We start from the raw sequence: 13,176 nt of genomic DNA on the forward strand, positions 1-13,176 counted from the left end.
CTGCATGGTGTCTGAGCAACTGTTTCCTGGCTGGATGCCTTCCTGTCGCCGATGCGGAGTTTTGTTCAGCAGATGTACTCTCATCGTGCGGAGAGAGATAAATATCTGCCTCTAGGATCGAACTCCCAGGCTCCTGATTGTGAGGCGAGAGCGCCACCTCTAGGCCACTGTACCACTCCCAATCCCTGTAACCATTCTTTGTATGATTAGGGGGCTGGAGGCTAAAACATACAAAGAATAGTTCTTTTCCAATGTGCACCAGAAGCGGTGAAGCCTATTATAGAATCAAGCTTTATTAAAGGCCATTTTCTCCAAAGCAGCAACAAGGAGGTCAAAACGATACAGTTCGTGGACAGGTCTCAGCTACTGATTAGCTTCTTGAGCTAATTTTTTTAATTTTTATTTTAAAAGAAAAAAAGTGCCTTTAGGAGATGGAAGGAGGCCTTCGAAGGCCACCCACGTTTCTCCTTCTAACTGATTAAAAAAAGGAGAGATTTCTGTCTTCACACAGCCAGCTCTGCCAACGCCCTCTCTAAAGGATCCACGTTCCAATAATCGTCCTCCCAGCCCAGGAACCAGCCGGTGAAGGTCGGCGGTTCGAATCCTTGTCGGATGAGGGTGATAGGTGTCCGTCGATCGCGATTGGCCGGGTCGGTCTCAATGTATCTCCGTGCTATAAAAGAGGATAGACATAATCAGTGTCAATATTTGAGATGTTGACCTGCCAACAAAGAGTTGGACGAGGTAAGGATTAAGGTGTGAGCGACTAACCCGATGTTTGGGCTTCTGTCTTCTCCTCTTCTTGGGCATCTTTTCCAACCCAGACAAAGACCTTTGAAGAAAAAGCCAAATTAACTTCCTTATTACACCTGCTATGGCCACCAGGGATGTTCAATTCTTCATGAATCATCTCCCTCTTATTCTGCCCATCAAGGGGTGATGGGAAGGGTTCAGCAAAAGAGAGATGGGTATCACTTTCAGGACCTTGGAGAGCCCCAAATATAATCTTTTAATGACCCCCTAATCCCTTGCGGGGTGGAGTCTGGGCAACTGAATGGAGCTAGCAGAGGTTTTTAATGGCCAGATGCCCTTCCTGTCACCATTGCGGAGTTATATTCAGCAGATACTGTTCTCATCGTGCCCAGAGAGAGAAATATCTGGATCGAACTTACAGCCTCTTGATTGTGAGGTGAAAGCTCCACCGTGCCACTCAAGAGCCCCAAATATTCAGGGGTGGGTTGTTTCCGGCATTACTGCCGGTTCAGCATGCCAAAATTTTTGAGCCACCGCGCCCCATATATTTTTTAAAACAACCAATCAATTGTATACTTAAAAATAGAAATAGATGTTGATTTGCTGTTGTTTAATTGAGATTTTAATTTTAGAAAAGAAAATGTTTCATGCAAACGGTATTCGTTTTTCTCTGATTTCTGTTTTGACATTTTACAGATCTAGAAAAGAGATTAGATATATTTTCCGAGGGCTAACAGCACCTTAAGAAAGACAAGAAAACTTGTCTCTTTAATAATATTTTTGCTACAGATGATTTTATGATACAGAGCAGAGAAAATTCCATTTATTAATGAGTGGGGTGTACTTACCTGATCCCAGGTATCTAAAAGCATGACATCATCTGTTGCCAAGTCATCTTGAGTCAACTCCCCAGGTACTTCTTCAATCTAAGAAGTTTGAAATAGAAAATGTATTTTAAACAACAAGATTGTTTTAAATTCTTGTCAATGTTAAAGGTGTTTAATGAAGTCCTATTATAAGCCAAAATACCGGACGCATGGATAGAGGCCTACATCGCTTTGATCCCAAAAGAAGATGCAGATACAGCATAAATTTAAAAAAACTACAGGGCAATTTTGATATTAAACGTAGACGTCAAAACTTTTGCATCAATAATAGCTGAAATATTAAAAAGAGGTCCCATTGAGTTTATACACTCTGATCAAAATGAGTTTCTACCCAAGAGGCAAATTAGAAATAATGTTAGAAGAATTTTGGACACATTATGAAATACATAATGAAAAACAATTAGCACTAAAAAAAATTTAGATGTTGAGAAAGCATTCGATAATATTAATTGGCAATTTATGCTTTATTGATTATTTTAAATCTATTGTCTACCTCACTCCAGGGGACACTGGATGTTAAATCCCCATCCTGTTCAACATGTAGACTTTATTTAACGATCTGATGCTTCTGAGATAGTTGCCACCAGTATTTAAAGACCATTTTTTTCTTAAATTTTGGAGCTAGTACCCAACTATGAAGACTAGGATCATTAGGTAGTCTTCTCCATTGTTCTGTCCTCCCTAAATTTTTCTGAATTGGGGGCAACATCATCTTTGTGGCCATGAGTGGCTCTGCTATTCAATGAAGAATCCCAACTATCTACTTCAATGGAGTGGCCAGATGTTTCAACCCCACAACTCCTTCCTAATTGAATTTAAGTGGTGTAGTGCAGTAGGGATAAGACCAGGATGGTGGCCTAGTGGTGAAGACGCTTGCCTCCCATTCAGAAGGTTGAGAGCTCAACCCTAGGTTAGGTAGCAGCAGATATTCCTCTCCTAGGAGGTAAAGAAAAAAATATCTGCTGTGAACTCCACGTAGGCATCAGGAAGGGAATCTGGCCAGCAAATGCTCAGCTCCCTCCAGGTGCCCCAACTGTATCCTGAATTAAGGAGTTACAGGCTCATAAAAAGGGGAATTTTAATGCAGTAGGGATCACTTGTGCACCTCATCTAGGATCACTAATATAGCCAAATTGTTTGGTGTGGTTTTGGGTTGTCTCAAGGAGGAAAATGTCAGGAAGAAGCTTCTGTGAGATAGACAGTCCAGTTTTCACGGTTCGTCCTCCCCCGGGAGGCCCCATTGCATCAAAATTCAACCATTTTGCTATCACGGTTTGGAAAAAAATGCCTCTCAAGAAGCTTTGCCCATTCCTACGACCTCAACACACTTCCACTGGTGATGCCCGTTGCTCTGCAGTTGCTGGGCAAGGTGGCGAGTAGTTCTCTAGTTGGAAAGGGATCCATTTGTGGTACGGCGATTATAGAACGTGGGTTAACTGGCCAGCCAAGTTAGCTTCAGGTACTCACCGTGAAACGTCCACTCTTGTTGGAGCAGGCAAAGAGGCGAGGAGGGTGGGCGTCCATCTTCTTATCCTTCAGGCGTGGGGACGTGCGGTAGGCAGCTTGTCCGCCAAGAGCTTCCCAGAAACTTTCTGCAAAATAAACCTGGAGCTTGAATGAAGATTCTTGGCCAATACTTGTTCTGACCTAGACTTCCTGATACAGTTCAAAAGCACACGATTAAGTCCAAAAACCCTCTTTTTTATTTCAAAGGCTGTGAATTATGTTCATTCACAGCCCGTAATGAGTTCCCAAAAGCAGTAAATAATCCTACAGCAGGCTGCCAAAGTCCTTTGGGATGAGGCTGATAAGCACCCACCTTTATCTTCTTTGAAAACGCTGCCCAAGACTTAATTGGCAATTAGTTTGGCAAGGCCACAGGGAGCAAAGAGTCCAAACGAGCTTCAGAAGGTCAACCGACCAGCATGAACCAAGTTGCTTCCTGAAAAGGCTCATGTGCCTTTGCTCCTCCTTTATGTCCTATGGGAGGGGCCAATCACCTCCAAACCCTACTTCTGAGTTGCCCCTTCTGTTTTAACTGTTCTTGCCTTCTGGCAGCTCTGCGCATGCGCACACTGGGAACAGGGGGAGCCTGTTCCTCTGCCACGCTGCTGTCCGACTCTGGAGGCTCCGGAGGCAGCACATAACTCCCAGATGGCCCTGGCCCCCTCTCTGCCTCCGACAGAGAGCCCTTGTCCGAGCCGTCCCCAGACTCCAGGACTGGCCCATGTTCCTCCCCAACCTCCTCGCTGTCCATCTCTGCTGCTCTCACGGTGTTGAGGACAGCTCAAGAGAAAAGTAGACTTGGGGGCAAAAGAGAAGCGTTATGCAACCTGTGTTGAACTGAGGGGTCCTTGGTGCTCTCAGAACTCGGTTTTGGGGGTGTGTGCAGAAGTTTCATTACCCAAACTAGGTAACACCATCAGTGCTACAGGCTGAATTGGAGATTTGTAGGCAATGAAAATATCACGCAATAGGAAACAGGCTAGTTTTTAAAGTGTCCTTTCGGAAAATTGGTTCACTAAGAGCCAATGGATCCAACTCAACGCAGCACAGCATAAAAACAATGTCCTTTTCCCAACATCATTTTTTAAGCTGTAGTTTGTTGAATGCGCCCCACGGGCCTGGTTTGTCTTTCCTCCCAAGCCCGCTGTAAGTGGATTCACACATTATGGTGCACCACAACGGAAGAAACCACCTTCCGTTCAGCACGAGGTGTGAACCTGCCTTTTAATTTCAGACATGCATTTCAAACCTGGCTCTCGGCCTTCAGCAACCTGAGTTGCCTGCCCTCCCAAAATCTTCAACAGCTCCTGGGCTCCTGATTTTTCGGTGTTGCTGGCACCCTGGCCCACCCAGATATAAGAAGTAGTTGGGGTTTTCAAGAGAAAGGCGTCATTGGAATTCAGTTCTTTAGCAGCCGGGCTGATCTGTAAAAATATGAAAATGACATCGTGTCAGCTGTCATCTTGGGCTTCGCGGGAGGAATGTTTGGGGAAACAAAAGTAAGTGTTGTATCTGCTCGAGAGGCTGCCTCAAGGTCACCCATTTGGAAGGAGGAGGGGACTACATACCAAAGTACACTTGAACTGACTGTTATGGGAACATTCTGCCTGAACCTGATTGCTGATATGGGGTTGGGCAGTGAGACATAGTTAAGGGAGGGAAAAGTGGAACTTAAGGATTTTGGCGTGCGATTCTCAGATCCGGTTTTGCAATTCTGCAACATACATGTTCTCTAATAAACAATACCTTTCTCAACAAAAGGAGCCAAGGACCATTTCTAACCACCCTAACCACTGCGCCAAGAGCCGAGGTGGCGCAGTGGTTAGGGTGCAGTATTGCAGGCCACTTCAGCTGACTGTTATCTGCAGTTCAGCGGTTCTAATCTCACCGGCTCAAGGTTGACTCAGCCTTCCATCCTTCCGAGGTGGGTGAAATGAGGACCCGGACTGTGGGGGCGATATGCTGACTCTGTAAACTGCTTAGAGAGGGCTGAAAGCCCTATGAAGCGGTATATAAGTCTAACTGCTATTCTATAAGTGGAACTAAGGGATTTTGGCATGCGATTCTCAGATCCGGTTTTGCAGTTCTGCAACATACATGTTCTCTAATAAACTATACCTTTCTCAACAAAAGGAGCCAAGGACCATTTCTATGTAGAGGTTTAAATAATGACAGGTCTGGTATTAACTTCTACCAAGACTCCCAAGCAAGTTGAGTACCATTTTGGCTCAATTTTTTTGTCCTCAAATTCCATATTTCATCAGTCATGTACCTCAACAGCCCGGGTCGCCCCAGATGTGCTGGAACGGACTTGGAAGAGGCGTGTTGGTGCCGGACTGGTCTGACCACCTTCTCTGGAGGTGCCACCTTGGAATATGATCAGCGGTTTCCCACCAAACAGGCTCATGAGATGAGGAGGCTCCTTGCCCTGGACCACTCGTTTCTATCAAGGAATGAAAAAAAGAACAGATAAGAAATGTTTGGGAAGTAGGATGTCATGAAAATGGTGGAAATCTGGGAGTTACAGCAGGATCAGACGGCTTCTTGGTGTTCTCTGAGCTTGACTGTTTTCTTGCAGACGTTTCATGACCCAACTAGGTAACATCATCAGTGCTAGAAGGGAGTAGGGTTTTCTCTCATGGTAGTTCCAAACCAGACATCAGGGACGTGCAGTCAGGGGAGGCGGGGGAGGCGGGGCCTCAACAGTGTCATGAGGAAAAGAATAATTAAAAGGAAAAAGGCTAAGGTAGTTGCTGACAGAGTCACAGTGGATGACTCTGCTTAGTGCTTAACTGCAGTGGGAGGCGAGAGAACTACGGGCCTCCTTTACTCTAGCTTTATGATCACTTGAGCAGAGTTAAGCAAGGGTTAAAAGGCAAAAAATTCCTTATGCAAAGGAGGCAAAGGAGGTGTTCTCTCGCCTCCTGTAGAGGGCATTTTTAGAGGTTTTTTAGAGTTCTCTGGGAGCAACTAACTCAGTCTGACTCAGAGCTCTGGCCTTTCTTTTTTTACATTTTTTTTACTTTTCATGAGGGCAGGCAAAAGCAGAGTTGAAATCATCTCTGAAACAGCTGGAAAAGGTGCGTGTGTGGGCAGGGGGGAGGAATTCAAAAAGTTTGATTGCATGCAGAACCACGTTGCCTTTTCAAACAGACACTCAAACACACACGCACACACACACACCTGGATAAAAGTATATAAGCCCAACTTCACTGATTACAAGTTTGAAAAGGCAACGTGGCTTCACCTGCAATCAAAGGCTCGGATCGGAAGGCAGCAGGGGAAGTGGGGGTACGGCAGAGGAGCTGCTTTCAAGCTATTGGAAAATATATCCAATCTAACTTCTTTGTTTGTGTTTGTTTGAGAGTGAGTGAGTGAGCGAGTGAGTGAGTGAGAGAGGGATCCAACTTCTCTGTGTGCGTGTGTCTGTTTGAGAGAGGGGGGAGGGAGGGAGAGAGGGAGGAAGGAGGGTGAGGGAGAAGAAAAAGAATGGGAAAACTTATTTTGCAAGGGGGAAAAATGCTGTCACTTTAAATCGGAACTGAGCATGCCTGGCTGTGGAATTCTGGGAGTTGAAGTCCACAAGTCTAAAAAAATTGCTGCCTCACCAGCCATAAAGCTCACCGCACGTCACTGCCAGACATACACAGACTTATCTCCTTTTCTGAAGGGATTTTTTCACTTTTCCATTGCTGTGCATACACTATTCTCACTGCTGTCAGGATGTGAAGTATTAGGTATATCAATCCTGTGCTATAGCCTTCTGTTATAATACCTAATAGAAATAATTCTGGCTTAAATTCTATCCATTGTCCAACCATTTTTTTCTAGCCACATCTGAATTTGTAACCTTGATTTTTTTTTACATGTCCACCACATGTGGTAATATGTGCCCAGTGATTGCTTATATTTCCAACATTTTGGGGATGTGTTGCTAAACATTTTAGCCAATCTTGCTGGCGGGAGATGCCACCTGTAGAACATTTTGTAAATATTCTCTTTGTATAACGTGGCTATTGTCAATTTCCGATTCCTTTCCCAGAGTTTTTGCCAATTGTTCAAATCAAAGTTTTTAGCCCATATGGCCATTGTCTCCTTGACTTGTTCTTCCTCCATTTTGTAGTCTAGTAAATATTTATAAATTGCCCTTATCAATTTATCCATTCTGCATCTTGTCCCTTTTTCCCGAGCCGAGGTGGCGCAGTGGTTAGGGTGCAGTACTGCAGGCCACTTCAGCTGACTGTTATCTGTAGTTCGGCGGTTCAAATCTCATCGGCTCAAGGTTGACTCAGCCTCCCATCCTTCCGAGGTGGGTGAAATGAGGACCCAGACTGTGGGGGCGATATGCTGACTGTGTAAACTGCTTAGAGAGGGCTGAAAGCCCTATGAAGCGGTATATAAGTCTAACTGCTATTGCTATTGCTATTTCTGCTTGGGCCTCTGATTTGGTTCCCTCTCATGGATGGTCTTACTTATTCTCCCCCCACTTTGGTTCAGAAACACCTTGTGGTCATGTCCAACTCCATCCTTCTAAGCTTCCCACCTTGAGAAGGTGAGCTCTCGTTGTTGTTACCTGCACTGCAATCCCTCCCAGCTGTTCATCCAGCTGCACGGTAAGAAAAGCCGAGGTGGCAATCTCATCTTGGGTGGAATCTGCACCCTGCCTGGGAAGGAGAAGAAGCAGAAGAGAAATTTGCAAATGGGTAAATACAAACCTACTTTTCAGATAGACAGCTTTTTGAAGTTACAACTGCCAAAACATCTTAGGGAGATATTTACACGAGCCAAATTCAAACAGCTTGACACAATGGTGCCAAAGAAGGATTGCTGCAGAAGCATTCTTGCAAATAAAAAGCAAACCAGCTTTACTCTTTCATTTGCAGCATTCTCGTTTTAAAAGAGAAAGGAACAGAAACCGGGAAAGAGTCCAGGATCAGTTAGGATTCCCCTCTTGTAGGGAATAAAGAGGAGTGAAAGGGAAGTGGAGTTTGCAGAAGACAATTAGTTCAATTCATTCGGGTCGGAAGATCTGTTCCTGACTTCTTGCCGAGTAATTGCTGCTACAGCATGGCGTTTTGAAGATATCAGCCTGGCAGCTCTCCAAACCTGATAATGGCCTGTAGTTGGGAAATCTCATGAAAGACTTTGCTGGAGAGGAATTCCCTTTAAACTAAATGAAAGAGGTTTTTTATCGGGACGAGGAGTGGGCTTCATGCTTTTGGGAAGCCGAGGTAAGAACAAGTCCAGGATCAATTATCCGAGCTGAGGTGGCGCAGTGGTTAGAGTGCAGCACTGCAGGCTACTTCAGCTGACTGCAGTTCGGCTGTTCAAATCTCACCAGCTCAAGGTTGACTCAGCCTTCCATCCTTCCGAGGTGGGTAAAATGAGGACCCGGATTGTTGTTGGGGGCGATATGCTGACTCTGTAAACCGCTTAGAGAGGGCTGAAAGCCCTATGAAGCCGTATATAAGTCTAACTGCTATTGCTATTGCTAATTATGATTCCCAGAAACAAAACAACAAAATTTGTCAAGATGAGCTCAGAACCTTTGTTAGCCTCCCTCGGCCAAACTTCAAAAGGAGAAGCTCCTCTTACCAAGTGTAAATGATCTTTCCTTGCTTGTTCCCGTGCCTGTAATTGTACAGGATGATGTAACTGTCTCCGCCGTAGAACTGGCCGTAGGTTGCAGGGTCTACGGGAACTTTAGCAGAACCTTCTATTCTCCAAATCTGCAAAAAAAAAAAAAAAGGAGGAAGAAGGAAGAGGAACCGGTTAGGTCAGTTGGAGAAGAACAGAAAATGGGGAAGCCATTGAACGAAATATCCTCTAGACGTTTCATTGGAGGGAAGCAAAAGCCGTCAACAAACCAGAACGTACGGAGTTAAACGAGAAAGAAACCTTGTGCCTTCCCCTCCCAGATTTCTCATTTGAGCTTCGAACAGCTAGGCCAGAATTGGGTTTGTTTTTCATTCTTCAGCTAGCTCAAATAGCTCTGTTTGTTTTCTAGCCTGCTTTTCGGGCAGGAACCGAAGGCAGCAGATCTAATGATCTATCCTGTTTCCCCCCACCATTTTCACAGCAACCCCACGAGGTGCATTCATCTGAGAGATATAGACAGAGAGAGAGAGAGAAAGACAGACAGACAGATAGATAGACAGAGACAAACAGAGACAGAGATAGAAAGACAGATAGAGACAGAGACAGAGAGAGACAGTCACTCGAGGCTCCATTTTTGGAAACAACAGCCTCCTGCAGCCTTCTGCCAACGGAAACAGAGCCAGGGGAGGCTGTTCGTGAGCTCCATTTTTGCAGGCAGAGGGCTGCAGGAGGTCATCGCAGCCTGAAACGGTGCATGGGAGAGTCGTTCATGGCCCTCCCGAGCTCCATTTTCACTGGCAGAGGCACCACGGGCAGGTCCTTTGCTGTTTCCAGGGTGGCTCTGCAGGCCAGATCTAGGCGCCTTGAGTTTGACAGCCCTGACCTGGATGGTGGAGAATCTCTATAGCTCGCAAACCTGGATATGTGCAGATCATGGCATACATCCACTCAACTGGACGATTAAATCTTCTGCTTTTATGATTCTTCCTCCTTCTCTTCTGTTTTCACTTCTGGGTCTTGCGATCCAAGCTGTTCACTAATATACCCAACTCTTTAGCCAATGAGATTCAGGTGAACCATTTGTTAAAATTCTGCCCCATTTGGTCAACTGGCTAATCTCATCACTGGCTGGCCCTGCCCCTGCCTATATTTCAGATGCTTTTTGGGCCATTTTCAGGCCATTTTGGATGTTCAGTAGTAGTAAATAAATAGAGGGGGAAATTGTACCATGTTGAGGGCTTTGAGGCTAGTGGCTCCGGGAGGCAGGGCTGGGTGTGATGATTGACGTCAAGTTGGCCATGCCCACCTAGTCACATGACCACCTGGCCATGCCCACCCTCTGTTAGGGCAGAGAACCGGTTGTTAAATTATTTGAATCCCACCACCGTCCTTAGCCAAGAGGGTAGCCATTCTGCTCCACCAGCCTCCCAAGGCTTCCTTACCTGTTTTTCTCCGGTGCCATCGTCTTCCATGCCGTGTTGTGCTGCCATGGTTGGCGAGGTGTGCAGTGTGGCTGCATCGAAAGGTATTTGCTCAATTTTGGCCACGTTGCCAGAGACATAAGCCACTCCCAGCCCCTCCGTCTGGTCTCTGTCGCGCCAGTTCTTGAAGAATTGCTTGAACAGAGGCGTCTCCCCACCCTCTGGGAGGACTTGGATCTGAAAGGGAAGAAAACCCTAAGTGTGAGTGGTGGTGGCGCGGTGGTTAGAAGGCAGTACTGCAGGCTATTTCTGCTGATTGCGGGCTGCCAGCAGTTTGATCCTAACCGGCTGAAGGTCGACAGCCTTCCATCCTTCTGAGGTTGGTAAAATGAGGACCCGAATTGTTGGGAGGCAAGATGCTGACTGTAAGCTACTTAGAGAGGGTTGTCAAGCATTGTGAAGCAGTATATAAGTCTAAGTGCTATTGCTTCTTTCCCTCCATTCTTTCTCTCCCTCCATCCTTCTTTTTCCCCTCCCTCCCTCCTTTCCTTTCTTTTCCTTTACCCTTCCTTCCTTCCTTCCCTCCCTCCCTCCCTCCTTCCTTCCTTCCTTCCTTCCTTCCTTCCTTCCTTCTATGGTGGTGCAGTGGTTAGAGTGTAGTATTGCAGGCTAACTCTGCCCACTGCCAGAATTTCAATCCTGACTGGCTCAAGGTTGATTCAGCCATCCATCTTTCCAAGGGGGGTAAAATGAGGACCCCGATTGTTGGGGTGCAACTACTGGCCAAAGTCTCCCATGGAGCCTCCATGGTTGAGATCTATTTTCCATAGATCCTAAACTTCCCTTTCTAATGGCAGGTGAGCTAGAGATTTGTTTCCTTCCATCACTTACCTGGGTATGTCTTGGATAATTCATCTTGCTGATGAATTCAGAAGCAGTTTTAAGAGCGGCTTTCCTTTCTTCAGAGTTGGCATTTCTCCCTGTTATTAACACGGGACGAAAGAGGGATAAGTATTATTTATCCAGGTGTGTACTTATATCACAAAAACCTTGCTGCCAAATGGGAAGTTTTATCCCTCCGGGTGTACGTACCTTTCCAGACAAAAATTTTGCCATTTGTGCCGTGGTCCAGAATGAAGCAATCGTCGGAAACCAGGGCGGCTTGGGAGAAGGGATTTTCATCAGCCACCAAGGAAACAGCCATGTTTCCTGCTCCGTTGGAGACCTGTAGCAAAAACACAAGCCCAGATGCTTTTTTACCCACTTGGAAAGCAAAAGTTGACACCTCTCTGTTCTAAATCTTGTTGTCCCTTATCCAAAAATGAAGCTGAATGAAGTTCACTTTGGAGTAGCAGTAGCACTAGTGCTTAGTACTGCTTTACAGGATCCTCCGCGTGCCCTATTTTCTGCCCCATTTTTGGCCTCTGCGTGCCCTATTTTCCACCCATTTCAGAATAGGCCGAAAACGGATGCGCAGAGGCCAAAAAATGGGATGTGGAGGCCGAAAATGGGGCACTTGGCAGGGGCAAAAGGCAATGGCAATCCCTGCAGCCTGAAACAGCTGATGATCGGGAGGCTGATCCAACAGACAATCAGCTGCTTGTGCTAATCAGGCTGTGCTGAAACTGAAACAGGCTGTTTGCTGCTTGCTGCAAGGAGGCAAATTGCTGGGAGGCAGAGGCCAAAGGGTGGGGGCTGCCGGGCTACATTCAGTGTATAAGACGCACCCAAAATTTCACCCTTTTTCTTGGGGGGGGGGAGTGTATCTTATACTCCAAAAAAATACAGTCAATGAGAGGCACTTTCTCTCTCCACTCCTGAATATGTCCTCCTGCAGCGATTACAATGTTACTCGCAACAGCAAGCAAAGATAGTACAATTGGTAGGGAGGAGTTTCATCACCTGTTTTTAAATAGAGGAGTTTAATTTAGTGGCCCAAAGGTAATTTTTGTGTTTGCTCTGGCGCATTTCAATTTTTGGCCTGCAGCCCTCGGCATTCTACCCGAGATCCAAAGATGGCCCTCAGCCAAACCAAATAGGCCAAACCTCTGGCCTCAAAACGCCCCATAGGATGTTGGTGGACTTTCACAGCCCACCTCCTGAAGCCCCCCCCCATGTCATAGTTCATCATTCCCTTTTGGTTATACCTTGTAGAGTTTAGCCAGCCTTCTGTTGGTGGCGTCAGCTTGGGTATCATCGGTCGTACCTGCTGGCAGAGTAGGTTTGGTTCCCAACACCTGAAAAACACACATATGTCAGTCCTTCCGAGTCATTGCAGCTGGTTGTCTCCATAAACTTCCCCAGATGTTTCCCAAAGAGCAAACAAGTTGTGCGTGGAAAAACCACGATCCGTTACAGTTGTTTTGGGGATCTCACCAGCAACTCAATGTTTAGTTTTAGTTTTAGTTTTAGGTTAAGGCTTACTTTATTTGACTTTATTTGACCTTAATTGGCTTTATTTGACCTTAATTGACTTGACTTGACTAGAGGTTTAGGTTTAGGTTTAGATTTAGGTTTAGGTTTACTTTATTTGACTTTATTTGACTTTATTTCACCTTAATTGACTTTGGTTTAGGTTTAGGTTTAAGTTTAGGTTAAGGTTAAGGTTTAGGTTTAGGTTAAGGTTAAGGTTAAGGTTTAGGTTTAGGTTAAGGTTAAGGTTAAGGTTAAGGTTAAGGTTTAGGTTTAGGTTAAGGTTAAGGTTTAGGTTTAGGTTTAGGTTTAGGTTTAATTCAGTTCAGTTTAGTTTATTGTCACTGCAACAAAATTAAATGCCATCTTCAGTGTACATTATAACTATAAAAGTAAAAACACAAAGACACACCCTTCACCTGCTATACAATTGAAAACCTGATATTGCATTAATATTGCACAATACCGTAGAATTCTATATGGTTACTGGGATAGAAGCTGTTTTTCAGTCTATCTCTCCTTGTTTTTATTGTCCTGTACCGTCTGCCAGATGGTAATAGTTCAAAAAAAAAAAAGGTGCCCAGAATGAGTTGGACCGA

At 45.3% G+C, this 13,176-nt stretch overlaps 1 protein-coding gene across 3 annotated transcripts in view; it reads right to left on the minus strand.

Annotated features, from left to right (window-relative positions):
• Positions 1-359: 359 nt before the first annotated feature.
• The window catches only part of GSN (gelsolin), a 49,849-nt gene continuing 37,032 nt past the window's right edge, over positions 360-13,176 (minus strand). For all 3 annotated transcript variants that reach the window (XM_087704755.1, XM_087704754.1, XM_087704756.1), the window contains exons 6-17: positions 12,313-12,402; positions 11,258-11,390; positions 11,057-11,145; positions 10,187-10,402; positions 8,742-8,875; positions 7,720-7,810; positions 5,419-5,589; positions 4,396-4,570; positions 3,108-3,232; positions 1,602-1,679; positions 772-832; positions 360-673 (exon numbers count right to left, since the gene is read on the minus strand). In XM_087704755.1, the coding sequence (XP_087560881.1) occupies positions 504-673; positions 772-832; positions 1,602-1,679; positions 3,108-3,232; positions 4,396-4,570; positions 5,419-5,589; positions 7,720-7,810; positions 8,742-8,875; positions 10,187-10,402; positions 11,057-11,145; positions 11,258-11,390; positions 12,313-12,402 (1,533 nt within the window). In that variant the 3' untranslated portion in view covers positions 360-503. The remainder of the gene's footprint in view (positions 674-771; positions 833-1,601; positions 1,680-3,107; positions 3,233-4,395; positions 4,571-5,418; positions 5,590-7,719; positions 7,811-8,741; positions 8,876-10,186; positions 10,403-11,056; positions 11,146-11,257; positions 11,391-12,312; positions 12,403-13,176) is intronic.

Source organism: Thamnophis sirtalis, unplaced genomic scaffold (assembly GCF_051295495.1).
Source record: "Thamnophis sirtalis isolate CommonGarterSnake01/CBP01778 unplaced genomic scaffold, rThaSir2_p1.2 scaffold_2, whole genome shotgun sequence".
NCBI classification, from domain to species: domain Eukaryota; kingdom Metazoa; phylum Chordata; class Lepidosauria; order Squamata; family Natricidae; genus Thamnophis; species Thamnophis sirtalis.